The sequence below is a fragment of the Neopelma chrysocephalum genome, unplaced genomic scaffold, assembly GCF_003984885.1.
Source record: "Neopelma chrysocephalum unplaced genomic scaffold, ASM398488v2 Primary Assembly neopelma1_76, whole genome shotgun sequence".
NCBI lineage: Eukaryota > Metazoa > Chordata > Aves > Passeriformes > Pipridae > Neopelma > Neopelma chrysocephalum.
Window position 1 is genome coordinate 11,448,984 of NW_020897737.1, and position 27,189 is coordinate 11,476,172.

At 36.1% G+C, this 27,189-nt stretch overlaps 1 protein-coding gene across 11 annotated transcripts in view; it reads right to left on the reverse strand.

Annotated features, from left to right (window-relative positions):
• The window catches only part of CASK (calcium/calmodulin dependent serine protein kinase), a 200,651-nt gene that overhangs the window by 9,475 nt on the left and 163,987 nt on the right, over positions 1-27,189 (reverse strand). For 3 of the 11 annotated variants that reach the window (XM_027688825.1, XM_027688823.1, XM_027688834.1), the window contains 10 exons: positions 26,389-26,577; positions 25,792-25,870; positions 21,018-21,103; positions 19,016-19,084; positions 13,088-13,156; positions 11,652-11,687; positions 8,651-8,847; positions 7,466-7,581; positions 2,381-2,461; positions 2,209-2,289 (listed from right to left, as the gene is read on the reverse strand). In XM_027688825.1, coding sequence (XP_027544626.1) covers positions 2,209-2,289; positions 2,381-2,461; positions 7,466-7,581; positions 8,651-8,847; positions 11,652-11,687; positions 13,088-13,156; positions 19,016-19,084; positions 21,018-21,103; positions 25,792-25,870; positions 26,389-26,577 — 1,003 coding nt within the window. The remainder of the gene's footprint in view (positions 1-2,208; positions 2,290-2,380; positions 2,462-7,465; positions 7,582-8,650; positions 8,848-11,651; positions 11,688-13,087; positions 13,157-19,015; positions 19,085-21,017; positions 21,104-25,791; positions 25,871-26,388; positions 26,578-27,189) is intronic. The other 8 variants (XM_027688830.1, XM_027688828.1, XM_027688824.1 and 5 more) reach the window with 7 other exon arrangements.

Sequence of the window (27,189 nt, forward strand, 5' to 3'; positions counted from 1 at the left end):
TTCTTTCTTTTTGGTTTATCAATACTTATTCACTGAATGATGACCTGTCAAATCACATATGAGGCATGAGCTTGAGGCAGTCAGTATGACAGGCACCAGGAATAGCAGGAGTCTGAGGGATATGTATTGGGAAAAAGCAGGAGAGGAAGGGATGTAGAAAAGGTAAAAAATCAAAAGGCAACAGAAGAGCAGAAGGTCATAAATAACCTTTCCCTGGTCAAGACTGTAAGACACTGTGAAACACCACATCTCTTCACAATCCACTGCCTTTTCTTCCAACAACCCTACCATAATTTCAAACAAGGTATCCAAAAATTGAACTCATCTTCTACTTTTAGTTATACCTATTACTGTTCTGAGGATTAATTAGCAATGTTCTGAAGATTAATTAGGATATTTCAAAGATGAAAAGTTCTATAGAAATATTATAGATCATAGTTATTTTAAGAAATTCATGAACAACGGATTATATAAACCATATAATATCACTATACTACTCACTGATGTCCTAGGTCTACTAAACTTCAGATCCTCATAATTCTCTCAAATCCTCTTCTTTTCTAAAAACACTTCTGTACTTTCCTTTTTTTTTTTTTTAACTCGAGTTCTTATGAGGTTTTCTTCTTGTGAGTGTGAAAGCATAAGTCTGAAAAGTAGGCAAGGACCTGACTACTTATGGGCCAAGAGAGATGAAAGCTACTTAGCAGTATCATACTTTTTGAATATATTACTTCTACTGACCTATGTGGTAAGAGAAGTATGGTCTACTAATCTCTTTAATTAACTGCCATTGTCTGTGACATGACCTTTTCGATCAGTTTTTCAGTTTGTAGATAATTTCCTCATAAAGCATTCCCCAAAACTCCTCACCCAACTTAAGCCCCCCATCTCAAAAGCTACCTAATCTACCATGGTTTTGTAAAAGAATGCAGAAAATGCATATTTTTAGTCTTCTTATGTAACCAGTGAAACAATTTCAGTGTTTCCACAGAGCAGGAACCTAATGCAGCCAACCTAAAGCATGATCACCACGGTATAGATGAGTCCATTTACACAGTATTTGAAGATAAAATAACTAGTTCAGCTTCTCCCTCCCCACACCAGTACAGTTAGTACCTGAGAGAGACTGGGTGAAAAGCATACTGTAAACATTTATTAGGCTCTGATTTAGTTCTTCGCAATGGAGATCATATTTGCTGGGCTACTTACTACCTTCCCCCCATATAATCTTGTCTGTACTGAATAAGATAAGTACAATGCACATCACATACTCCTGGTACCACGCATGTAATTCAGGATTTTAGAGTCTAGACCTAAACAGTAGTGTGACAAACAGCTCATGCTTTCAAAAGGGCCAGATCTTTCTGTTTTTTTTCTGATAGATCTGGTCTTTATCTGACTCCTTAGCAAGTGAGCAGGGGGACTTAGATCAGCACCCAACTAACCCTTTTCCCATTCCAAATAGGTTTATAGATAAGCTCTTAAAAGAATACTTTTAGCAACAACAAAGTCCTTATAGGTAGAAAACCACCACTTCTGGGCCATGAATGGTGTTTCTGAAGTCAGTCTAAAATAGAGTGGACAGTCAGGGACTGGATACTCTTGTTTCAGTATCCTTAGCTTGAGGAAAAAGGAAAAAGGTCTCTCCAAGAGACCATGTAATAGGATATGCAATTCCTGCCATGGTATTGATAGAGACTGTTATGAAGGGAAAAAACACCTCTGTGCTCTTTGTAACAACCCACTTGTAAGCAGTGAAGTTAATTATGTTTTCTTTTTCTTATTGTTATCTCTGGAAACCTGAGGTTATTTTAGTAGTACCAGCCCCCAAGACTAAGCTGTGAGAAGTAATTAAAACATTCAGATAAGGTACACATTAAAGTTTTCCTCTAAATCCAGTTTATATGTCTTCTCATGGGAATCATACGCAGCTAAAAATGAGAAATGTTTTATCCTTCATTCTAAATTAAGAAATATTTGGGTAGAGAGAAGCAAGAAGTTTTGTGAATAACAAGAAACATTCGATGTAAAATTGGTGCTACTTTCCACCCTTCCCTTTGGTAAAGCAAAAGAAATACACCCAGTCCTAGCACAGTTCCCACCTTCAAGACTCGTCTCAGCAGAACTGAACACATGTAGTAGAACAACAGGGGTGTTGTCAAGGATGACAACAAACAATTTTGCAGTACATTGAACATTGCTACTCACGAGGAATGGGGTAAGCAAATCTGTCCGGATGTTTTGTGATGAGCGTGTTTTTTATGTGTCTTCTTCCAACACCGTGGGCACCTGAAGCACAACACAAACACGATTTAGAAATTTTCCACCAGAAGGGCTTCAGAACTATGTTGTTATGTTCAGAAAAATAACCAAAAATTACCTAGTAAGACTAGTGTTTTCCTTTTGAATGCTGGCAGCTTTACTACTTCTTCATATGTGACGAGATCTAATTGATCAAACACTAAAACACAAAAGAAAGCCCCCAAGGGATAAGAAAAAAGGCATATTAAGAGTGACAATTAATTCTGCTACAAATTATAATTTTAGCAAGTTTTACATTCATAATACAAAGTAATATAGAAATTAAAACCATTCATTACTCATTTTAACAAGTGTTCATTTAAAGAACTGTTAAGAGCAGTAACAAAGCTACTGAAATGCTCAAAGTTTGCATGTCCTTTCATGCAGTATTCAGCAGACCACAAAAATTAGCTAAAACAGCATGCCATTCACGTTTGCATTCCTAAGAAATGGCAATACTAAAGAAAAATCTGTAGACAGTGACCAACATTAATACAGTATGAGAACATCTATTTACACTGAAGATAGGGATACTTTCATAATAATGTTTTAACAAGATCTATGAGAAATGCATAGCGAAGACTGTTAAAACTTTGTGGTATTTCTTTCAAACCACCACCCTTTAATTGTAATTAGAGTTCTCTTTAAACACACGTGCTAGTTAAGTTGACATGCTTTTAAAACTCGTGACAGAATGAAGAATTCTAATGGAAAGTGATGGCATTACATAAAAGAACCTCCACCATATTTAGGGAAAAATTGTAAAAGTATTATTTCAGATATAATTTCAACTGCAGTTGAAATTGGATGAATTCCATCATGCCTATCAATCTGTTATCAATTGCCAAGGAATATAATGATTGACAAATCAAGTTTTGTTCATTAAAAACAACTTATTCCTCCTGTGCCCAATAACACATCATCTCTGGTAACTCTTGCAGAATTGTAATGAAAAAAGAAGCCAGGAGGCAATTAATTGTATTTGTAAAGACTACAGCAATCAGCAATTGCGAGCAGAATAATGAACAAGAGTTTTCAGTTCTGTATTTTTGCACGCTATGAAAAGAAGGGAGGAGAGACTGCACCTAAACTATGGGACCTTTGAGTGTTTCCAAATCTTAAGTGGTGTATTCACCCCAACTATATCCCACCCATCTTTTAGGATGAGTCTGGATATATCCCTCTCCCCCATCCAAAACCCCTTAGGGAAGTAGGCAGTGGCAGGAGCTTTAGTTTGTTCCAGAAGTCCCCAGCCACCAAGATCAGCATGAAGAGCATGGAGCCTACCAGAAAGTACAAGCTTGTTGTACTAAAGTCCCAATTAAAGCAGGAAAGGATTTAACTTAATGTATTTCTTTTTTACAGGTCACATTTTTCAATTTGAGAGAAAAAGTACAACTACTTCAATTTGGTCAAACAACAAATTAATCAATTGACACACTCAACTGTTTAAGACCTTGAAAAGATACAGATATGAAAACTTCCTAGTCCATTTGAAGCATTTTGAATTTCATCCTAAAGAACAATCTCTTTCAACCTTTCCCCAAATCCTACAAACAAGAATTTAGTCATATTTTTCTTCCATTCCACAAACATGGAATTCTACTGTCCTTTTTGCAACTTTACAGTATTTAAACTACTTAATAATTAATTTCATATTAGAAAAAGCCAAAGATCTACAACATGCTAAACAGTTTTACCATGCTAACCATCTAGGCCTGAGAATATTATTTTCCATCAAAAAATAACAGTAATAAAAAATCCATCCTTTATTTTCTTCTTGAACAAAACCATGTTATGTTAGATACAAACAACAGGTGCAAACAACAGAAGTGACACATATTAATGCCTTTATCACAAACTAGCAGCATGGAGAAGATGTGTCTCAGTCTACATGGACTTAACTAATGATTGTAGGGTTTTCAAATGCAAAAGAAAAATGATAATTTTTTAAAAAATACACAAGATATGAGGAATACAGGGCACATTTAAAGACTGAACTTCAATGCTTCTGTGTTACTAGCTAATAAAGAAAAGGAGTTCTTGAAAGGAAACAGTAAGAAGCAAATAAAGAGGCATTGTCACTTGACAGGTTACTTACATGCACAGAGGCCATTGGGAGTAAGACAGCATGAAAAATGTACAGGGGTCATTGAGATATGGCTTGTAATATATTAGTAAAATAAAAAGTATATGCACAAAATAAACTTTACCATGCAATAGTCTAAACACAAGGCAAATAAATCACATTAAGAAATGATAAACATATTTTATAAAAGCTTGGCAATTTTCTAGATTATGCATAATAGGAAGCACAGCTCTAGTATGTTCTAAAGACTGTTCTTTTCTGAAGTCCTGCAATAACATTCCGGTAAAATAAATTAAAAATATATCTAGATACACTACAGTGTATCTCTAGAGCATTTATAAAAATATCAGCAAATCTAATATAGAAAGAATATTTCATTTTTTCCTGTGGGTTTTTGTTCAAAACTGTCTTTACAGTGATAAAACATATGATCATGAAATTGCCTAACACTCTAAAATGAAGCATGGAGGAAAGAAAAACAGGATTACATTTTTCTTGTAAAGAAGAATGCATTTGCTTCTAATCCTAAAAAGTAACTGTAATTGTCTCGTCTTTACTTCATAAACTATGATTTGCAGAACAATCTCACGTCTAGTTCCAGTAATATCCCAATATCCCACACAAGCTCTCAAATCATTAGCTGGCCACACAAATCTTAGTTGACTATGAAGTATTTTACTAAGTCATTTCTCAGCATCCCAGTTCAGTTTGAACCCCTAAGACAAAAATAACACGGAAGTACAAAGAGATTACAGACTGTTGATCAATTTATTGAATTTTATACTAAGATACAAGAGAAGTAAATTCTACTTTCTTGTAAGAGCAATATTTTGACATTGATTATACTTATTTTGGATCCAACAGAGGAAAAGATTTGTTTTTTTTTTTCTGAGACAAATGCACTGGAAGCTTGCAAAGGCCGGTGCTGGTTTATTTCTCACTAACAATACCAGCCATGATAGAGTAATTCAGAAAAGGTAAATTCAGTACCACCTTAGTTAAACTTAAAACTCATGTGAGTATTTCAGTGAACCTGTTTATATCCTACATTTGGTGTCATTCCCTGGAATATGACTGGCATCACCTCAAGGTCACTAAGATCAATAAACGTTTCTAAGAGAAATCTTGATTCTAATCTGTGCTTTCATTACCTTTGTGACTTCTTAGGGGGAAGGGGAAGTGCTATTCTGAAAAAAACAGGTTCTTTATGGTCACTATGATAATTTTTAAGGTTCATGTTTCTAATTTTTGGCAAAGACTCTGCTCTGATGTAAGGTGACTAACAGCACTGCTGGTGTCAAGTGCTAAGGCAGGCAAACTGTGTGACTCAGTGCTGTGAACCTTCTCCAAAATGTCCCCCTACATCAAGACAGGAAAGTCTAGACTACCCTGCTTTCAGGAATTTATTTGATGCAAAGTCTTTGGAGCTAGTTTTGCTCTTAAAGTATTGCCTGCTCCTTCTCCTTCCCTGGCCATCCTCTTCCTTTTGCTTATTCCTTTGTAACAGGCTGTGCTTACTCATAGTGACATTATTAGTATGTATTTGCACTGGGAACTGCGTTAAGAAATGCACCTGCCCTAAATAAATAAAACCAATGTGTTTTGTTGGGCTGTTCTTCAGTTAATCCAGTTTACAGCATGGCCTGCACAGTTATATTGCCATAACTGAAGGGAGGAGCAAGGCTCGGGGAATGTGTCTGGGAGCTATTGATAATACTTTGAAACCAGTATTAGGTTTATTTAGGTCATAAACCCCAGTTTATTCCCAACAGTTTTTGTTAAGATAATAATTAGTAAATAATACATAATACATAACTATGTAAACTAATAATTAGTAAACTAATCCACTGCAATGAAGTGGAAACATTACAACAACCAGAATGTTAAACCAGCAAAAAGAAGGAAACAAGTTAAGGCTTTCAATCTCTGCTTGCTTTCAGGCTTTCAGGGTAATGAGTAATTTTATATTAACTGTGAACATCTTAAATACAGCGGTGAATTAAGGAGTATAAATGACAATTACTCTTATTTGACTTTTTGAATTCATTTTCAAATAACTTTAAAGGAAACACAAATTTTGTAGTAGTGATACCTAATGAGCTCTGATACTGCACACAGACTGTGCAAGTAAAGAGAAATGTGGAAATATGGATTTATATTGTTTAACTGGTGTCCTCAAGAATGCAACTGAAAAAAAATCCCAGAAATTAATGCAATATATATAAAATACTTCCATTACACTGCTTGGACAGGTATATCTTTTGATTCCAATAAAAATCTCTGCATGTCTCCCAAGAGACCACAACAACATAAATATCACAAAATGTGATAGCAATGCAAAAGCAATAGAAAACAGTTGAAAAGCAGTTGCAGCATATTGAGTATTTTACACTAAAAGAAGAAGAAAACTAAATTCTGCTCATGAATGAAGGAGTCTTTCTTCTTTACTACGAAAACTAAAGAATTTTGCTTGACAAGGGTCTCATACTCCATGCTTTACTTTCAAAATTTTCTAAAGTAATTAATTATTTTTTCCAGCAGTCTAAACAGAAAACCAAAAGTGAGTATATTCAGGCAGAAATCACTGCAAGAAGGGTAAACTTCAAGAGCTTATTCTATTTGGTAACTGTAAATAATACAGCCCTGACTATGCAAAGGCTCTTATTGCACTCCCAGCTGTAATGCTTCAGGAAAAATGCCCTTTAGTGATGTTTTCATGTATATAATCTGTAACTATAAATGCACATTAACAAGGATGCTACTGAGAAGTCTTCTGTAGAGCACAGTACATGATATAGATTGCAAAAATCATATCCTGTTGGCTTCTAGTGCTCCTTTAAACATAAACCCCCAAACAATGTAAGCCTATATTAGGATATATTATGATGCATTGATTTTGTGGCAGCTTGCCTCTCACTGATTAAGCTCTATGTTTAAATAGCAAAGAACAAGCAGAGTAATGTTGACATAATTAGAATTTTACTTATATTTTCCTAAGTAAGGTTTATATTAATGTCAAGGTTTAAACTGAAAAACATGTAATCCGTTAAAGCTACCTGTATTTTTTTTTCATACCTGCATTGTGCTTTGCCAAATATTTGTCTTTGTACTGCTTTTTTTTCTTTCCAAACCAAGTACAGCTGGCCTGTTGCTCCTGTTTGGTCTTCTCCATGGCAATACAAGCAACTCGCCTGGCACACGGAGGAGAAAAAAAAATTTGTTGTAATCAAGGATTTTCAAAAAGCTGCACAGAATGAGTAAGAAAAACAAGACTTTTTTTTATGCAACAAGAGTACAGTAAAACTTTCAAAAACATTTCTCACGATGACTTAAAAGAACATATTGGAATGGGCTATCCAGGGAGGTGGTGGAGTCACTGCCCCTGGAGGTATTTTAGAAGAGACTGGATGTGGCACTTAGTGCCATGGTCTAGTTGGCAAGGTGGTGTTAGATCAAAGGTTGGATTTCATGTCAGAGGTCTTTTCCAACCTAGTTGGTTCTGTGATTCTGTGATATATAGCTTTGCTAGTCCAGGTGGCACAGGTGCTGTTAACCCTTCACAGCACCCCAATTCTTTTATGTAGCAAATTCTGTAGTAAATATTTCAGGCTAGATTATTCATATTGATAAACTTTATTGAGTTATGGCCACAACTTTCATGGCCCAGGACTTGCTTGCCAGAATTTGTGCTGATGCTTTAACAGTTTTACTAAACAGTTTCTGCAAGAGGTTGTTTAAAGGCTCTGCACTGTTTTTGTGGCACTCAGTGCCATTGCTGTTCACTGAATATGCCATTCAGGGATCTTTGCACTGTGATTTCATTCTGATTTTTGACTTTTACATGAAAAATGAAGAGGACAGAAAATCCCTCAATGACCTTTCTGCTTGACATCCTGCTAAAACCTTATTCCTGCAGCACTAGCATATAAGCAGTACTACTGAAAACACTGTTTAGAAGCTGAAAGAGAAGTTCATTTGACCCCCCTTATGTAAACAATGTCCTATAGTATACCAGAAAGCACAATGTTTACTAACACAGGTGTATATTTTTCTAATGTAACCACATCTATAATACTGTATGTAACTCTACTGCTATGCATATACAAAAAAAATCAATACCACACAAACGGAGGCAATAGACTTTCTTTTAGAAAAAGAAAAAAATAATTCAAAAACTAGCTACACGAAAATGAAAAGCATGAAAGACAGAAATAAAATCAAAGCTAAATTCATTTTTTTAATAGAAAATTTAAGTCATACCATTCTTGAAGTTCAGGAGAAGGAATAAGACCTGCAGTACCATTTTTGGAGTTCTCAAGTTTACCCTGCCACCAGTTATGATCGTCTTTGCTAATGATTTGGATAATGTCACCAACTCGGAATCTGATGCCAGCTTCTTTGCAAGGAATGAGGTCATCCTTTGCTGGATCATATTCAAATTGTGCTCTTACATATATCTATGAAAAAAAGAGTTTATAAAAGACACTGCAATATTATTACTGGTATGGTAGTAAGAGTAACAGGTGATAATCTGATCAGTGAATGCAGCTACACAGACTGGTTGCAACAAGCAAAGGGAGAAACAGAATGGCAAAAGCATAAGTGGTAGTTGGAAATGAAACAGAACAGCCCCCCCCAGCAAACCATGGAGACATCTGATGTTATTTTGAAAGCTCATGGCCTCTACGTACTGTAAAATCTGAACAGCAAAAAGGTAATGAACTGATAGAGTCCCTCAAATCAATATCAACTATCACAAAGCACTACAGACTATAAGCCAGCAGTTTACAACTTGTACAACTGTACTTTCCAACTGAAGTCCCACTGCTTGTTTTAAAAATTTGTATGACAGGACATTTTATTGGACAGTATAAAGGACCTAGGCCACATTAGTGATCTTTAGTATTTAGGCTAAAAATTTTTAAGATTTAAGACATAAAGAAATGTATTTTAAAAATATTAAATAGGAATTTAATATTGCACTTATCACATAGTTATTTGGGAGGAATCTGAGAATTCTCTGCATGGGTTTTTCAGTAGAAGTCTACTCCTTTATAAATAAACTTGATGATTTGAGCAAGTTATTGTCTAAGGAACATTAACAGAAAGAATTCAGATTCTGACTTCATAATTTAAAATAATATACCAATCCTTTCTTTGTGTGTTAGTGAGGTCTCAACGCTAGAAAATAAAAACAAAAGTGATCTCCAGTTTTGGTTGCTAATAACAGCCTTGATGTAGCCAAAGTATCTTAAAATCGAAATTAAATGTCATGCCCTAAGCGGGTAATTTCCATAGTATATGAACTTCAAACATCACCCTACAGCATTTCAGGCAGCTTTATATACACACACTGCTGATTTTCTTACTAAAAACTGACTAGATTTAAAAACCTCCAACAATTACAATGTTGCAAAGTAATACTTCTTATAAACTGTAACAATTACTTTTCAACTTTGCTCAAATTTAGCTCCAAAAACAGCTGCTCCAAGTGCAGCTTTAGAACTATTCATGGCACTTAAAAAAGTCCTATAGTAATCCAATCTGCAACCCAGCATATGAATAAATTAACCTAAAATGGCTAATCACGTCTATCTTGTATCTGATGTATTTTTATTGGTTTACAGTGAGAGCATCAGATGATAATACCAATATAGAACTTGACTTTTAATATCCTAAATCTGACCCTTGTTCCGCTGTGCATTGAGTGTGTGAGTTTAGACAAATGACCCAATTTCTTTTAATTACCTGAAAAACAGGATATTTTGAAACCAATTATGTTTATTTAGTAATCCGTTTTCCATGAAGCAATCAATATTGAACCAATCCTTTATTTTGCCTCAACCTTATCTAATACAGGGTCTAGAATCATCAGCAGTACTTTTAGCATCTTGAAGCTTCCTTGCTTTTCAGTCCCTGCTCCAGTTTGAGCCCTTATCCACCGTACAGTGGTAGTTCATGGAACACTACAGACTTCCTTGCAGATAAAAATCGATCTGCTGTCCAAGCCCTTAGTGTCCTCAAGGATGACAAACTGCCAGAAAAATATGCTGGTTCAATGGGAAAAGACTCTCAAAAGAATCAGGAATTATAAATGGTGTGAGTACGAGAAAAATTGATTGCTTTGATATTGTCTTGAACAAAGTCTCTTCTCCTGGGAAAAATACCCTAAGAGAAGCAATCGAAAACCTAACACAACAGCTCAGAATGTCTTTCACGGAGCCCTTCCAGGTTGACATTCAGACAGCTGGAAACTTCAGAAGACAACAGAAAGTTGAAAGAATCACATAGCTGTAAACTCTAAAAATGGGAAATGAAGTGAGAGCAATCCATTCTTGTAACAGATATTCCAGCCATCTCAGCCAGACAGCAGCATAAAAGGATTTTCAAAGACAAGAGATAATGTTGTTAATTGACTTTTTGAATGGAATTGCAAGAGCTATTATCTTGGTAGAGAAAGAGGCTGAGTATACAGAGATTCAGAGATAGATTCTGGAAAGACTATATATAACTGGAGCAGTTACTGAAGATGAATCACAAATCACTTGACAGTATGTGTTCAATTAGAGGCTGCAGTAAGAAAAAAAAAATCTTTAAATTGTGAAGAGAATGATAGGGAATCCTCTGCAGAGCCTCTAAGGGTTTTCTGGGAATTCTCTGGAGAGGGAAGATCTTTGGTCTGTGATGCACCACCATCAGGTCAAGGTAACAAAGCTAAGGGAGGTTATTGAATCTGGGTCTTAGGACTAAAAATTTAAGAAGCTATTCTTCAGACTTATCAAACCTTAACAGAAACTGTCCTTAATGTTTTTCTTTGAAGAGCTTGGATAATATTAATAACTATAGACCAACTCAAGCTCTAGAATCTTTGTCAGTACCACGTTTTAGAGTATTAGACACTTGTCCTACTAGTCCCCACTTCAGCTAAAATACAAATTTGAGCTTTCCTCCAAGACAAAAACCTGCACAGGTCACTGCACAACAGTAAGTCTATTAATGCACTCTGAACTAAAACAATAACCCCTGTTAAATTTACAATGAATTTGTAACACTCTCACATATAAGGACACACGAAAAAAAATGCTGTTTTGAATTAGCCATGAACAAATGAGTTAAAAAGAAAAATGAAAAAAATGGAACAAATTTTCTAAGCTTAAATGTTTTAGTTCAGCACATACAGAATATGAGTGGGGAAATGATAAGCAGGGATGTTTACTAGCAACTAAGTTTACAAAAATTCCTATGGAGGATATCTATTCACCTGTCGTCCTTTTGGTTGTGTTGTCGATGGCAAGTCCTGCAGAATAAAGTCAACCCAGGAGAAGAAATTTTCATTTTACTTTTTAAGGGTACACAACACCATTTGTTAGTGATTTATACTACATAACAGTAAAATGGTAAGTTAGACAAAAGTATAAAGCATTGACCCATGTTTAGGAATATTTTTTTTCTTTAAGAAATCAAACCCAGGCTGTTTAGCAGCAAGCTGAAGAAAGCAGGTAAAAAGTTTAAGCAGATAAAGAATGTGCTTTTTAATAAATAATTCAGCATCTTCAACACAAAAGCACCACCAAGTGAAAGAGGCTCTTTATGTGAATGCCTTTTCCACTTAATATTTAAGTCTTGCTTTTAAAAGAGAAAGAGGCCATTATAAATATTAAAAACCTTATTATTAAAAATGTATAATGTGATTAATTATGCTGAGAATTAAGATTATAACTACTAATAATTTTACAAATTCAATTTAATTCACAAAAATTTCTTAAATTTTTCATCCACACAATTATTTTTCATTCTACTAATTAACAAGCACTTTACCTTGTGGCAAATAATTTCTAAGTTGTAGGGTTTTTTTTAGTAGTTAAAGGAGTAGTTACTTAGTTTTGGGTTTTTTTTGGTTTGTTTGTTTGTTTTTAGCTAGTCTCGTGAACTCATGATACTGACAGCACTCACTGAAGGAACTTGTGTGTAGTTACTACATTGGTCCAAACAATGACAAATGATAAACAACACGAATTTTAACATTGATATACTTTGGAAAAAAAAACCCCAGGAGGTCGACAAGCACCTTTCTACCTGAATACAAACAAACCAGAAGTACTTTGTGTTAAAGATGTGATGGTAATAGCTTGGTTTGTAGTGCAGTTTAAAGCCACTTCCTTTTGCTTTCCATATCCAGGCAAGGCTCATGTTTCACACAGTATGTGCACGTACCACGACAGCAGAGAGCACACCAATTCCTTAACTCAGATAGCGGAAACCAGTACACGTTCCAGAGGGCTCTCAAAACACAAAACTTAAAAAAAAAAAAGGAATCTAAAGTGTCTCGGGATACCAACTGCACAGTTATGTTTTCTTCAAACACTGCTTCCCAAGATCAGGGTGGAAATAAAACTTCCACTTTAAACCCCTGCTTAGTTTTGAGGAAGCTGCTGACAATGATTTCAGGATGACTGAAGTGTCACAGTACAGTTATTGACATTTAATTCACTGTATGGCTTTTAATGAGAAGAATATGTTGGAAAAAACCCTTAAAAAAAAAAAAAGAAAAAGAAAACGGGGAGTTACATATGTAATAACCTCAGTTCTACCATCAGGACAAAATTTTCCACTGACCACACGATAAGTATAACAGTAATGGCAGATGAGCACCAACAAAACTTTCACAGTTTCTCTGTGTGGAACTGGAAATCTTACCGAAACAGAATTGTTAGTGCTGCTATGACCATTAGCTGGGGACTGTCTGGATGTAGAGGGGGAATCTCTCTGAAATAAGACACAAGGTTCATTAACAACACAACACTATCACAGGAACACAGAAATATTTCAAAGAACAGTTACATCCACAGCCTTATAACCATTTTCTTAGCTGCTTCATTTGTGAAAGTTTCCACCCTACAAACTCTGTGAATCTGAAAAGACTTTCCATAGTTTAAAGATTCAGGTTTGACATTTTGATGTATCTGAGGTAATAACTATTTTCATGTTGCCTTAGCAATCAAACAGCTTTTTAATTAGTGACATCTGGGACTTTTGAGATCTCACGTGGCTGACAGTGCTCCCGGCCCTTAGTCACACACCAGTCTTTGTTAAAGGTAAGTACCTAAAAGTTATATGCTGAATAATACTTGGAACAGAATGAGGCACATATTCCATTTTAAAGATGTTTCTAACTATTTTTTCATCTGTGAGGTGGTTGTCAGTGTTGATCAGTCTCTCCTAAGCAAAATGCATCTCTCTGCAGTGCCCCAAAGACACTGAAATAACACCTGGGAAGGAAGCTGGATCCTCTCTTTCCCCTTTTCATCCACTTTACATCACACTGATGTTTTCTTCCTCCAACATTCTTATGGGCTTAAAAGTATTAAACTTTGCCAAAATACAACACTTTAAAAAGCCAATTCTCTTGACTCAGACTACCAGTGTGTTCCTACACTTCAGTGAGGGGACAGCAGACACAGGGTGCATACTGGGAAATTCTACAGGAAGGATAACAGGAATTTCTGACTGTGTTTTTCAAAGGAAAGGAAACTTGTAGAGCAATTTTTTTCACATGCCATTTTGATTGTATAGCACTTAATCCCACAGGGTCAGATAAATTGAGCCATCTCTTGCAGAAATAAAATAATTCACTCATACATTGTGAAAAAAATAAAAATCCATTTTACCCTCAGAGGAATTTTAGAATATAATATTCCATGTCAAAGGTCGGTTTAGGAATGTCTGGTCATTCTGCATAATGTCAGGGATAGCAGACAAAAAGGGCTAAAACAGTTTTCAAAGCAAACAAAGTTAGCCCTGGCACATTTTCTCAATACAAGTGCCATTGGTGAACAAGACCTGGAGCTAAACTGTTCATGCAACATTAATCAGGGAAAGTTCCTCTACTAATATTCTCAAACTTATATTAATTATGTGATAGCACTCATAGCTATTTTAAAGCATCAAGGAAAGTTAAAATGACAGGCAATACTTTATCCCTCTTGCTGCCTGCACATTTGATGTGCAACAAACTCATGTAGAACTTGTGCACCTTTTTGTGGACTCCTTAGGTAAGATTTAACAGAAAGTCCCATATGTATCTACGTAGATCCTTGCTTTGACTTGAACACAGCTGAGGACAGACCTGACAATTACATGGCTGTAAAATCATTGTGGTTCAAAGTATGTAGGTCTGTACACTTCTGCTACAGGTACAAGAACAAAATTTGCCTCCCATAACTATTTGCAACTGGGGGAAATCAGCTCTCATTCTAATTAAAATATCACTCCAGCATGACAAGTTTAAAATATTCAAATGAGAGCAAGCAAGCTATTCATTACTGAAAAAAATATATAAAAAAGAAAAGCCTAAAGGAATCATTATTCCCTTTTTTGAATGTGTGGGATTATCAGCATCACCATTATAACAGAGTAGCTAGGAGATACTTTTTTCCAAAAAAGCAGCGACTTCCTTGCTTTATAAAGAGATTTTCTGCTTACTCTGCAATTTAGTTTCTTCTATTTTCTCACTTTAAAAAAGAGGTGAAAAATTAATTTAAGCTTTTTTTTTAAAAAATATGGTTTGTTATGATTTTTTGTCAGTGGTGGTTTAGCAAGGAAGCAAGGGAAAGCTTTGAAAAGTTATGCAAACACCCAAGTCATTTAAAGAAAAAGAAATTTAGAGAATGCCACTATTTCTGGACTGTCTTGAAGGTTTCTCCCTTTGAAGGAAATTTTCTTGGTTTGAGAATGTTTTGATTTGTATTCCTTCAACAATTCTCAACAGAAGACAGCATATTATTCAAAGCAAATGTTCACCATAACATACTGAGAAAAATACACATTTTCAGTGCTACTGATTTCAGTACTGTCAGAAATTAATCTATCCAGCTAGCCAAGAAACATACGTACAGTTTTTATATAATTAGGCTGTTCTGCCACAATTCAAAGGCATTTAGATTCTAAATTTCCTAGGGATCAGGAAATTAAGATTTTCTTTCAAAAACTATCAGACTCAAAGGTAAGGAGAAAAACTGTATTATGCACAGTCTAAGGAGACAAATCAATGAGTAGAGAGATCCTTGTAGAATGCTTCGAACTGGCCTGGAAAACTTCAGCTTCGGTTGTGAAGTTGTTTCTCCAGTAAATCAGTAAAAGCCCTAGTTTTCCTGGGGATAGGAGCAGGAAAACACTTGGAGGATCCAGTGATTCTGAGTAGTGTGGAAAGGTTATCATCATTTTCAGTAAACTTGACTATCTAAACTTGTACTTGTCCGGCCCCAAGCCAAGGAACAAAGAGAAGTCTTTGGGATCCTCACTATTCATTGAAGCACCACAGCTGGACCCTTAGAGGAAGCAACCACAATTATTTCCAAATGATGGCAAAACCAGTTTCCTGTTGATTCCTTGTTCTTGGGTGCTGATTATGAATGATAAATCAATGCATTTGAGATGCAAACCTACAGCAAAAGTCAATTATGTCTACTAGATATGGCCTGATCAAATTAGATGCTGACAGGAACAGCTGGATCAATGTTGCCAGATCTGCAACAAAACCCCCCCAAAATAAAAAACCCACAAAAACCAGAGAGACTTTCTAAAAAATCTGAAAATACTTTTACATTTCAGTCTTGCTCAAGCAATGTTTCTGGCAGTATTGTTAATAAAAGTATAAAAAAAGGTTTAAGACTATAAAAACTTGAGTACTAATGGAAACCATGTAAGACTAAAAAAAAAAAATCCATGGTGATTACCACCAGACTTTTAAAATCTCATACATGTAAAGGTTTTTCTTCTTAATGAAACAACTTAAGTGTTTCACAGAGACAAGCTGAAACATAAAGGATGTTTATAAGGAAATTTTTTGTAGAAAAAAAAAAGTACTTCCCTTCCTGTTCTCACATATCTGACACTATAAAAAGTTACTTGGGGTATCTTGTCCATAGAAAGTAAGAGTACAAATGTAGCTAGAGCAAAATGCTTACTCAGTGGGATAAAACTGAGACATATAAACAGCTTAGGCAGCCATCAGCCATAGGAAGAATGTTGCAATAGTCACTTAAGTTTATGTTTATGTAAGCCTGCAACTTTCTGGGTACCTGATGAAGAAAGCACAACATCCTGACCCCATGTTATATAGATATCTGTGTTAACTCAGGTCATGTGCCACACCAAAGACTAAATAGGTCATCTCACACTAGATCAGCTGATCAAATTTTTACACAAGGGAATCCAAAAGTATTATATTTCCAAGCAAAGTCTACTCCACGAAATAGAAGGCCGGGTAACTGAATGGAAGGCATGGGAGCAGGAAAAGCCTTGAATGCCTAAGAAACCTGAAATTATTCAGTTGAGATTTTGAAAACTGTCTAGGGACCCTGAAGTACCATTACAGAGCACAGAGAAAGACTTCCCTAAATATGCAGAACTGTCTTAATGTTTAGAAAACATCTCTACAAACACTTACTTAAATTTTAAATGACTACAAAAGAAGAAAAATATCGCAAGTGAAATTCAAATCTCATTCAAAAAAATAACATCTCAATCCCCCCACCTTTGTATGTAAGTGCCTAAGACAGATTCTAAATAAAGGGCATATCACCTCTGATTCTACTAATATTTAGTTTTTCCTTATTCTAGATTACCAAAAATGTTTTGCCACTCAATGACACGATCACGGTAGGGGCCTCAACCCCTCCTAGTTTCTATTCTGTTTTATATTCCTCTGCTGACAAAACTATACTACATGAGCACCAGTCCATGACTGAGGGGAGAGGGGAACTAAACATTAATATATACTGAAATGCTGTCAAAAAAAACCTTACCTAGTATGAAGACCAAATATCTGTCAATTTATCCTGCTAGAGGGCACAAGAAGCAAGCTTTGTGTGTCTAGTAATGTTGTTCAACATCGATTATTAGTCTTTATTGACGGTTAAGAATCTGATTTGTCATCTGAATCACAATCCTGATAAATTCTGTGAAAAAAATACCAAATGCCTAGAGCTGCTTTAACAGGATGATTTAAAAATCGTGGCTTTTTGTGTACACTTCTAGCAGTTGAAAATCTAGCCAAAGTCATAGTGTGGCCAAGCAGAGGGAACAGAGTCAGCCACCTCTGACTAAATGAATGCTAAATGCCTCAAAGTCTCATAATTAGACATGCCTTTTTTCTTTTTTCCCGTCTTTGATCACACACTTCTAGTTTAGCTAGTTTTTTTTCACTTCTAGTTTTTTTTCAAAGAAAGGTAAGAGTCTATTTTCCACTCTTCTGTGAAATAAATAGTCATGAAGAACCTAAGGACACAAAGCTAAAGAAAAGAGATGATCTGCTATTACTAAAATGATACCTAATGGTATTAATTTAAAGCTGTATGCTGAGTTTTTCCAAATAATCATCTTCCCAGCAGGTCTACAGTTTCACTACTTTTTGTGTTCCAATGTTGGGAAGTGAGATATCTTCTATTATTACTTCTATTTACAGTACAGAAGTCACTACATAAATTTGTCAGCACACAGTAGAATTTCTATTTAATTTCTTTTAAAGACTTTGCATTTCAGGGAAAACTTTTGCTTTCATATTTATACCTTTTAAGAAAATTGGCCTCACATGAGAAAATCTGTCAAACCTTCTACCTCTAAAACCTTTTAGTTTCTGTTGAATTCTATTAGAAGTACAGATGAGAAGTACAGAAGGCAACCAAAAAGCAGTAATTTTTTTTCTTGCAAACAGATTGTTCTGACAACCACAGTAGCAGTTTCTGTGTATTCTAGCATCTGCTGAGACACAAAAACAATTAGGGTGAAATCACAGCTCTAATTAAGATAAGGTGCTTGACTTCAACAGGGGTTGTGATTTCACTCTTGGAATTCTAATTTGGGAACTGTTTGTGCAGTTAAACATGTGGCACAGAGAGACTGGCATCATCTACACAGTGCAGATGCCATCTGTATGCTTAAATTGGAACAGTGGCTCTCAAGTAGCCATTTTCTACAATTTAATTCCCTTCAGTTGCAATCTGGAACATAACTTCGTGAGCAGAAGGGAATTAAACACTGCTGTGCAAAAACCACAACACCAACTTTCCAGTTCAACAAGAACTAACTCCAAATCTGTTTTCCTTTTGTAATGACATATACCATCTTTTCATGGAAACATAATATTGAGCCACATGTAACTGTTACACACAACCACCACAAATTTACCTCAAGGGGGTTATACAGAAACGGGTTATTCAATTAACCCTTAACAGCCCAAAGCAGCAATATAATATTCAAAGCCTAAAAACCAGGAGGAGTGTTCCTCAGCTTAGGAACTTTACCAGACTTCCTGAAGAACAAGTTTAAATGGTCATTTTTTTAAAGGGGCTTCCTAAGTGCACGAGTTGAGGATCCCCTTTCCTATTTTTTTTTTTAAATAGGCTGTAAAGAGTTAGTTAAGGTGCTGATGAGATGAATATGAAGGCAGGGCTGAGTAGGTAGGTGGGACCTACTCGTGTTCCGTTATCTTTGTTGTAAAATTGGTGTGCGTGATCTAACAGGACAGGCAGAAACAATTTCCCAGAAAGCAGTAACATTCAGCCATCAGCAGGCAGTTAGTTACAGGACCGAGGGAGAAACAGGGTGGCTCATTAAATTCATTACCTCACAGGATGAAGATTGCGTGCGATAACTTGGCACAATCTTAAAGGTGATACTTCCACGCATTTCCCTCTGCAAAGAGAGAAGCACTTGTAAGACACCGAAGAGAAAATCTCCAAATCACTATTGCTGGAAAGGAAAACATCACTGTTTGAGAACAGCAGCATGTTTTCCTAAAGTAAATATACAGAAAACCTAAAATGCTATGGTTGTCACTTCACCTATAAACAAACATTTAAATCATCTCTCATTAACCTAAAGGATAAACATACATTATCAGTTTGTTTGCCTGACCAGGTTTTCAATGCCTAGAACCGAACTGTATTTTAGTGTGAGAGATTCAGAGATGTGTAGGTTTCTTCCATGTCAATCTTTTCTTTGTAGCTATATTCCCTGTGATCCGCAGAGACTTTGCTACCAAAGGGACATTTTCTTCCCTTTCATACATGTTAAATAGCAAAACTGCATTCACAAATTCTGGAAAGCTTCATGTTACAGTAGTAAAGGTAGAAATGTCAAAAATAGACTTTCATCAAAACAGAACATGGAGTCTGCTAGTTTGCATTTATTATAGTAAAAGAATATTCACAAGTAGTAACTGCAGAATGGCAGTAGATTGTGGCAATGTATTTTCTTAAATAGCAATCTGAATATTAGTGCCACTACATGGCTGACAACTGCAGGACTTGGTCTGGGCAGAAATCACTTCAAGTAATTTCAGAGTTTTAACACCTTCTCTCTTTAGCTGGCTTGCTGTGACCCCAAAAAATGCTATTTGCCTGGACACCCTTTAAGCTTGTCTATATGGCTCTGGACACAACAAAAGGATTAGTGATACCATCCAAGACCCCAAGGTTAAGGTTGCAGGCAGAAAAATGTACAAGTGTTATGGAATATCAAAATGACTCTACCAGCAAGGGCCAAGATGGAGTTTTCCTGGCGAAAGACAGACCGTCTGAGCTCAAAATATTGTTTTTTTTCCTTTGTAACACCAATAACCATGAGCACAGTAGTTATAAACTGAAAGAAGGGGGGGTTCCAGCTACATGTAAAGAACACATTTTTCCCTATGATGATAATTAAGCACTGCAACAGGTTGCCCAAAGAAGCACCTGTCCTGTCACATGTCTGTCCTTGGATATTTCCCAGGCTTAACCAGGCAAAGCCCCAGAGCAACCTGGGCTTTATTTAATGTTGACCCTGCTTTGTGCAGGAGCCTGGACTGGAGACCTCCTGAGGTTACTTCCAATATTAATGATTCTGTGATTTATTGCCTCTGTATTTGTGTAGCAACGATACCAATAGTCAAGAAAAGCTTCTTTCCTCTCATAGTCTACTCAGTGACTACACCTGGTGTAGACTCAACAATTAAAATAAGGGCATGACTGAGAAACCTGATCTAGCTGAAGATGTCCCTGCTCATTGCAGGGAGGTTGGGCTACAAGACCTTTAAAGGTCCCTTCCAACCCAAACTATTCTGTGATTCTATGATCTTTATAGACTAACTTGGGATGAGTAATAGGAGGAAAGCAGTATTTTTGCTGTTATGATTACAAGAGACAAGAGAAGAAACTCCTGCATTTCAATGAACAAAACTCAGATATTAGGGAAAAACTTTGTAAAATGTATAAGAGTTATACATGCAAGTCTATTGCCTGGAGAGTTTGGGCAACCTCCACTAGTCAAGTTTTTTTAAAAGCTGGCTAGACATACGTCTGTCAGGAATGGCTGAGTGTCAATGATCTTTTCTGTGGGACTAAATGGAATAAAAAAAATTACACCTGAACCAGCCCAGGGTAGAAGGTTCAAAAAAGCCACTACTGAAAACAGGGGAGAGCCTGTAGAAGGCTTTAAGAGCTGAACACATGAACTCTTTCGTTGCATGCCTATGTAGTCTATCAAGAACAGAAGAAAAAGGGGAAGTCAGAACACAATTACATAAAAGTTTTGTCTAAATAAGACAGGCACTTTTATAGAGAACATGAGAAATATTTCAGGCACTTACAAGCATTTTTTGTAGTTGTTCTACAGTTTGATTTGCCACACTGATTCCGTTTATTTCTCTGATTTCATCCCCTACATGTAGCGTACCTGCAGAGTTAACAAAACACACAATCACCTCAAACATGCTTTTACAATTTCAGATAACTGTAAGACAGTTCTAATATTCACACAAAGGCATAAATACAAAACAACATCAGAATAATTTTTTGGTTAGATTCAGAAAAGGACTTTGCATTAGCTGCCAAAGATTACAAATCTGTATTTCAGAGTGCAGTGAATACACCCACAAGAGATGTGCAGACACCCTATAAAGTCCATAGGTAAAACATCAGAGCCTTACAAGGACACTGCAAAACCCCACACATTGAAGAGAAGGTCACCAGCAACTTTTCAGCTGGAAATGTTCAACAGAGATATTCAAACAATATTTTATCAGATGACTACTTAATGAAGTTTGGCTTCTGCACATAGTCTTGATTTTATCTGTCAGACCCCTGCATTTTTTCATTTCTCTGATTTTGATTTGCCATAGTTACAGCATGCATTTTCTGTATGGACACTTGACTTAAGCCTGAATGCAAATGACTGGTGTCAGATGATGAAGTAAACACCTGCTTGGCTTAGGCAAGTCATAAACTGACCTGCTGAAGCCAGAATGGGAATAGGATGCTACTACATGGCTCTAAGGCACTACAAAAGCTCAACAGGGAGAAGCAGCAAATGAATTATCTTCAGGATTAGAAGCAACCTAGGAAGCTTTTTGAATGATAATTTCTGACTTAAGTAGCTCAAACCCACCTAATTCTCTAGCAGTTCTCACAAGAACCCTTCCATGGTTTATTATTAGTCAGAAGAGGTTTTCCATACAAAATGAAATATGACCAGACCATTTACTTCACATATATTCCTTTCTGCTGTATGATTTAAAGAATTTGTGCAACTATACTCTTCTAAATACTGTACTTCATACAATTACTGTACCTATTAGAAATAATCTGACTCTGAAAAGAAGGAACTGGCAAACATTTTCTAAACTAAAACACATCTATAGAAAATTACCTGAAAAAAAAGGCCAATCAACTACAATCCCGAAAAATCCTTAGAATTCTTTTTCTGAACCGAAATTATTTTTCCAAAGACTACCATGGAAGCAAAACTTTCAGCTGGTACAAACATAAGAAAATCAAACTGTGTGCCTGCTAAACACAAGCACAGCCTGAACCAAGGAGAAGAATCCTGAAAAGCTCTGTTGCTCTGATTCCCATTGGTCTCTCTTCTGTGAAACAGCAGCTCACTTGGCAGTGCTACAGGAGAGAGCCCAGAGTTTACAAAAACTTTCAGTACTCTCAAGAGTAACTTGTTCAGCCAAATTAAATACTCTGAACAATTCAATAGGGGCTGATCTGCTGATAGTGAAATTACAAAAGAGGTTTAATCACAATTTTTGTCCCAATTTTCTCTTCAGTGGAAAAATTATCACAGTTAATAGTTCACTGAATGTGAATCCAACAGTCCTGCATGCGAATTTCAAATTAATCTAGCTCACATCTAGAATATTAATGATCAAATCTCTAGTGAAACACTTTGAAAGTTCAGTTTTGTCAGACTTTCTGAGGAAAGCATTCAGTATTCGATTCTTTAAAAATTATTCTTAAAAAAAAAGAGGGCTCTGTGTTGACTCCATCATGCCAAAATTTAACTGTGTTTGAAATAAGTGTAATTGTTCTTAAACAATAATACTGAATCAGAAAGACCATACTGCCTGGAATAGTATAAAGATTCTTTGACATTATTCAAAACATAAATCTGATAGAATTAAATATTAGAATGAGAATCAGATTCAGTAATATCCCTGTATCAAATCATTGCAATAGTGCACGCAAATAAAATTCCCTCTTCTGGAGCATTTTCAATTTCTGCTACTCTGACAGAAGTGAATATTGTCATGTAAAGGAACAGCACACATAAAAGTTGGGAATAAAGCATGGACATTAGCAGTAAATGGTCAGTCTCTTTTGTGGGGGTGAATGCACCAATAAATCACAGAAAGACATTTTCAATCTGAGGGGAGAGAGGTTTATCATTTGCTGAAACATTTTACTCTTTAAAAATATTGTTGTTGGAAAAGTGTTCTTGACATTTTTGAATAACAAGCCTTCTCTAACATTTTAACTCCCATGATACCTTTCCTTAACCAGATTTTGGCTGGTTTTGGTTCCTTTTCTATTGGTAATGCAGCGTTTATTTACAATTTAAGCTATTCAGGACTTACTGGTATATAATACATCTGTAATAGCAAAGAATAGATATATCTCTGAAAGTAAATGATTTCCTCCTTTGTCTTTGCAAGAGAGAGTGAGGACAGTTTGAGGAAGTGCATGCTCTTGCTCTGCACAGAAGTATGAGAAATCCCACCCTTTTAGGAAGAAGACAGAACAAAATCTTGGATTCCCTATTCAGAAATACGTTTAGTAGCCAAAAGAAAATTCTGCAGCTTGGAAAATGAAGGGCTGCGAACATATAATCATATTTTCACAGCGATTTTGTTAGAATTGAATAAACCTTATCAAGGGTAACTGCATTTTAAAAGCTGGTGTCAATTTGACATTAAGTCACTTTAAGAATGTAGCACAGACAATGCACAACTGCTGTTTTTCTGTTTAGGTTAAATGGGCAGCCAATGGTCCTCTCTGTTCTTTGGAAATCTCTTTAAATGCCATATTGGGACCTCTTCTTAAGTGCATGTTAAGAATGAATTCACTTTTACGCACATAAGCTCCAAAATCAGTCAGCAGCAAAGAACACATGGGTTAAGGTACTGAAACCTGCTGAGAGATCTGGCTCTATACAGATCCCCTGAAAATAATATTTATGGTATGAGCAGTCTAAACAAAATCCACAGGTAGAAAGTAAATGGACAACTCAGCAAAGGTAAGGCACAGACTCAAAGGTGAAAGTTAAGCCTGAGATCTATGATACAATTCATTTACTTGTCCTAAAAAAGCAGACAAGTCAATAAAATACAGTTTTTAATGACTGAAACTGGTGTTTCATTTTCATTGAGCTGAATCCTCTGAAAGGTGCAAGTAGATAGAATCTTTGAAAGCCTCTCTTCCCACTTTAACTCCCCCACCTTTTGAATAAGAACAATTATAATCAGCAGGATTAGATACAGCTGCCACAGAGACAGGAGGCTACTTCACAGCAGCTATTTTGTGATTGGGAATTGTGCAGTTTGTACTTAATATTGCTGAAACTACACAGTTCCCGTAACCCTCCCAGTAGATTTATTATCTACTCATTACTGTTATTGCCTGGCAGTTTTCTATACAGCAGACAGCAGAAAAAATTACATAACACCCCTCGAAAATCAATATGAGCCACAGACCTTATCAACAGTATTCAAAGATGGTGCTTGAGATCACTGTCAAATTACATTTGCATTGTTCTATTCAATAAAAATATTCTAAATAAAGGTATGTTGAATGAAGAAGTGAAGCCAAGAGGCATCTAGAGCACTAACAAAATTGGAAGCATTAAAAAACAATGAGTGACAATACTGAAGTATACTTCATTTCCAGACTAGACCTATGGACAGAAGAGCTACATTAGTGAGATGAAGCACATAGGGAATAGGTTATATTTCCAAAATCTTTAGAAACAAAAGACACTGCATAATGAAAAAGAACAGAATTTTAATGGGCACAGTTGGATTTTTTGCTCAGTTTTAACAGGTTTTAAAAGTTTCATTAGCCTCATTATGGAACAGTCATGTGAAACAATACTTTGCAGAGCATCACCACTACCTAAGCAGAGCTGAAAGAAAACCTTCCTGTGAATCTTAAAGCAATCTCCTTTTAAAACTCACTTTTGGATGCCAAATAAATTTTAAAAGGTCCTCTAAAAAATATAGCTTTATCTGAATTGCATCTTTGGTTGTATGAAATCTTTTCTCTTTCCTGCTTCTTGACAGGTTTTACCAATATTAATGAGCTGAAGTGCATGTTTTCTCTTCCTAATTGCCTGCTCCTAGGTTCCTCTGGAATAGAACAGCAAGCTAGAGGGAACTTTGGGCTGAAAAATGATGAAAAATTTTGTGCTCATCAAAAAAAAAAGATGGCAGTCCAAAAAAGCTAAAGTAACCCTTTTAAGGGTGCAATCCAAACTTGCAGCTAGCAACACAGCAGGAAAGTTCATCTGTTTAAAGTAGGAGAAAACCCTGGATCTGGAAACACAAAATAGAGTAAAGGAGAAAGCTGCAAATGAGAAAAAAATGCATGTTTGCACAGTTTATTATAGCAGTGAAAACTGAAAATAAAGAGTCAAGTTCTAGGCACAAGTAATATTTTTACTGCAAAAAACATTTTTTTAAGCGTCAACTTAAAAAATACAAAGATCCTCAAGAATTGTATTGGACAAAGCTTTCATTTTTGCAAGGAAAAGTACTGTTACTTGTCTAGGGATTTTTTTTAAACAGAAGATTAAATAAGCACAGCTCCATCCAGAAAATATTGGCATTTCATAGTCTTGCTGAGCTATAATCAGTAATAGTATAGTAATTATCCTAATTAAGACCTAAATGAAACACAGTGGGCCCTGACCTCAAAACACTGGCAGACATCTGGAAGGCAACTAAAGCAGTCAGCAGAGTCCATCCAGATACAGAGGTGCACTGCTATGGAATAGCAGCCATCAAAATGAGGAGTATGTACCATTACACAGTTCGTACAAAATTACTGTGTTTGAAGACAAAACTGTTCATGAGACATGATTACCTTGCCGGTGAATCATTCCTCCGTGCATAATTCTCGCCACAATGCAATGGTTCAGCTCATTCATTTTTAAAGTGATTCCCTACAAAAAAAGAAATGTTTATACTTTTGAAAATAAACCACTAAGCACTGTGATTTTTGAGTGGTTAAGAAGAGTCACTTTTCCTTAAAGCTTGAAGGCAGGGTATAGATTTTGAGGTTAAAACAAAATCTTTGTCATTCAAATATGGGCAGTGAAAACAGATACTATTTGTAAGTGAAGATGCAATACTTTAACTTCAAAGCATATAAGATTCTGGTTTGTTAAAGATGTGCGTTTGCATTGAAGTGTGAAGTGTCCAGTTTGGTTTAAAGCATAATTTGCTATAATTAATACAAGGTTGCTTTAAACAAAACCAGCTCTAGTGGTACAGTGTGAATACAGACATAGCATTTCAAATTAAGAACACAGACAGGAGGACAATTATCTACAATGGCCGCTGAACTATTCCAATCTATTGGCAACCCTACTTCAAAGTGCAGAAATTGTCATCAAAATCATTCTAATACTGGTCTTCACCAGCACAGAGTCAAGGAAAAACACTGAGGTTCCGTCCATACCATCGGTTCATCCGTGTTCTTCTGGAACTGCACCAGCCGAACCCGCGTTACGTTCTCCATATCCATGTCGCCGTTGGCGCTCTCTGGAGAGTCCCCGTTTAAGTACGGAGAGGTGGGAGGAGGGGTGACCCTCAGCGCCTCGTCACTGTAAACTTCATGTGCCACTACATCATGAGTTTGAAGTAAGGCCTAGAGGAGATTACAGCAACAAAACATCAGACTTGCGTCACCTCCGATGTCCCCCACTCGTTGCCTCCAAGTATTTCTGAAGCTTTTCAGAAATTAAAGGAAATCCAAGATATTTGTGCCTCGCTTTCTATATAGGAACTTTTGCCTTGAAGGAGTCTAAGACAAACTTCATCAGACTGTAAATGCTGGCGGACATACCTAGAATTTAAAATCAGCATGAGTTAACATGGCTTTTTACTGCAGACACATCAATGAGAATGATGCTGCCTCCCCCCTCTCTCTCACCTTCTCAACAGCTGCAAAGTGCCAGAATGAAGCCATCTTTATATGCACAAACACAGAATTGGGAATTCACCTTTCTGAGGAAACTATTCTATAAGAATTATTCTATTAAAATGGAAAGGTATTCAGATCCCACGGTATTTCATTCTAATAAAGGCAGAGTGTGGATCAGTACTGCCTGAAAGAATGAAATACTGGGTTTTTTGTTTACTAGCAAAATTGCTTCCGTACTCTCTCCTACCCCTAGAACAGGGACACAGCACCACTACACTACGTTCAAAATGCTTGACAAAAACTGCATTGTAAACCAACAAACTGCTCAAATACTAC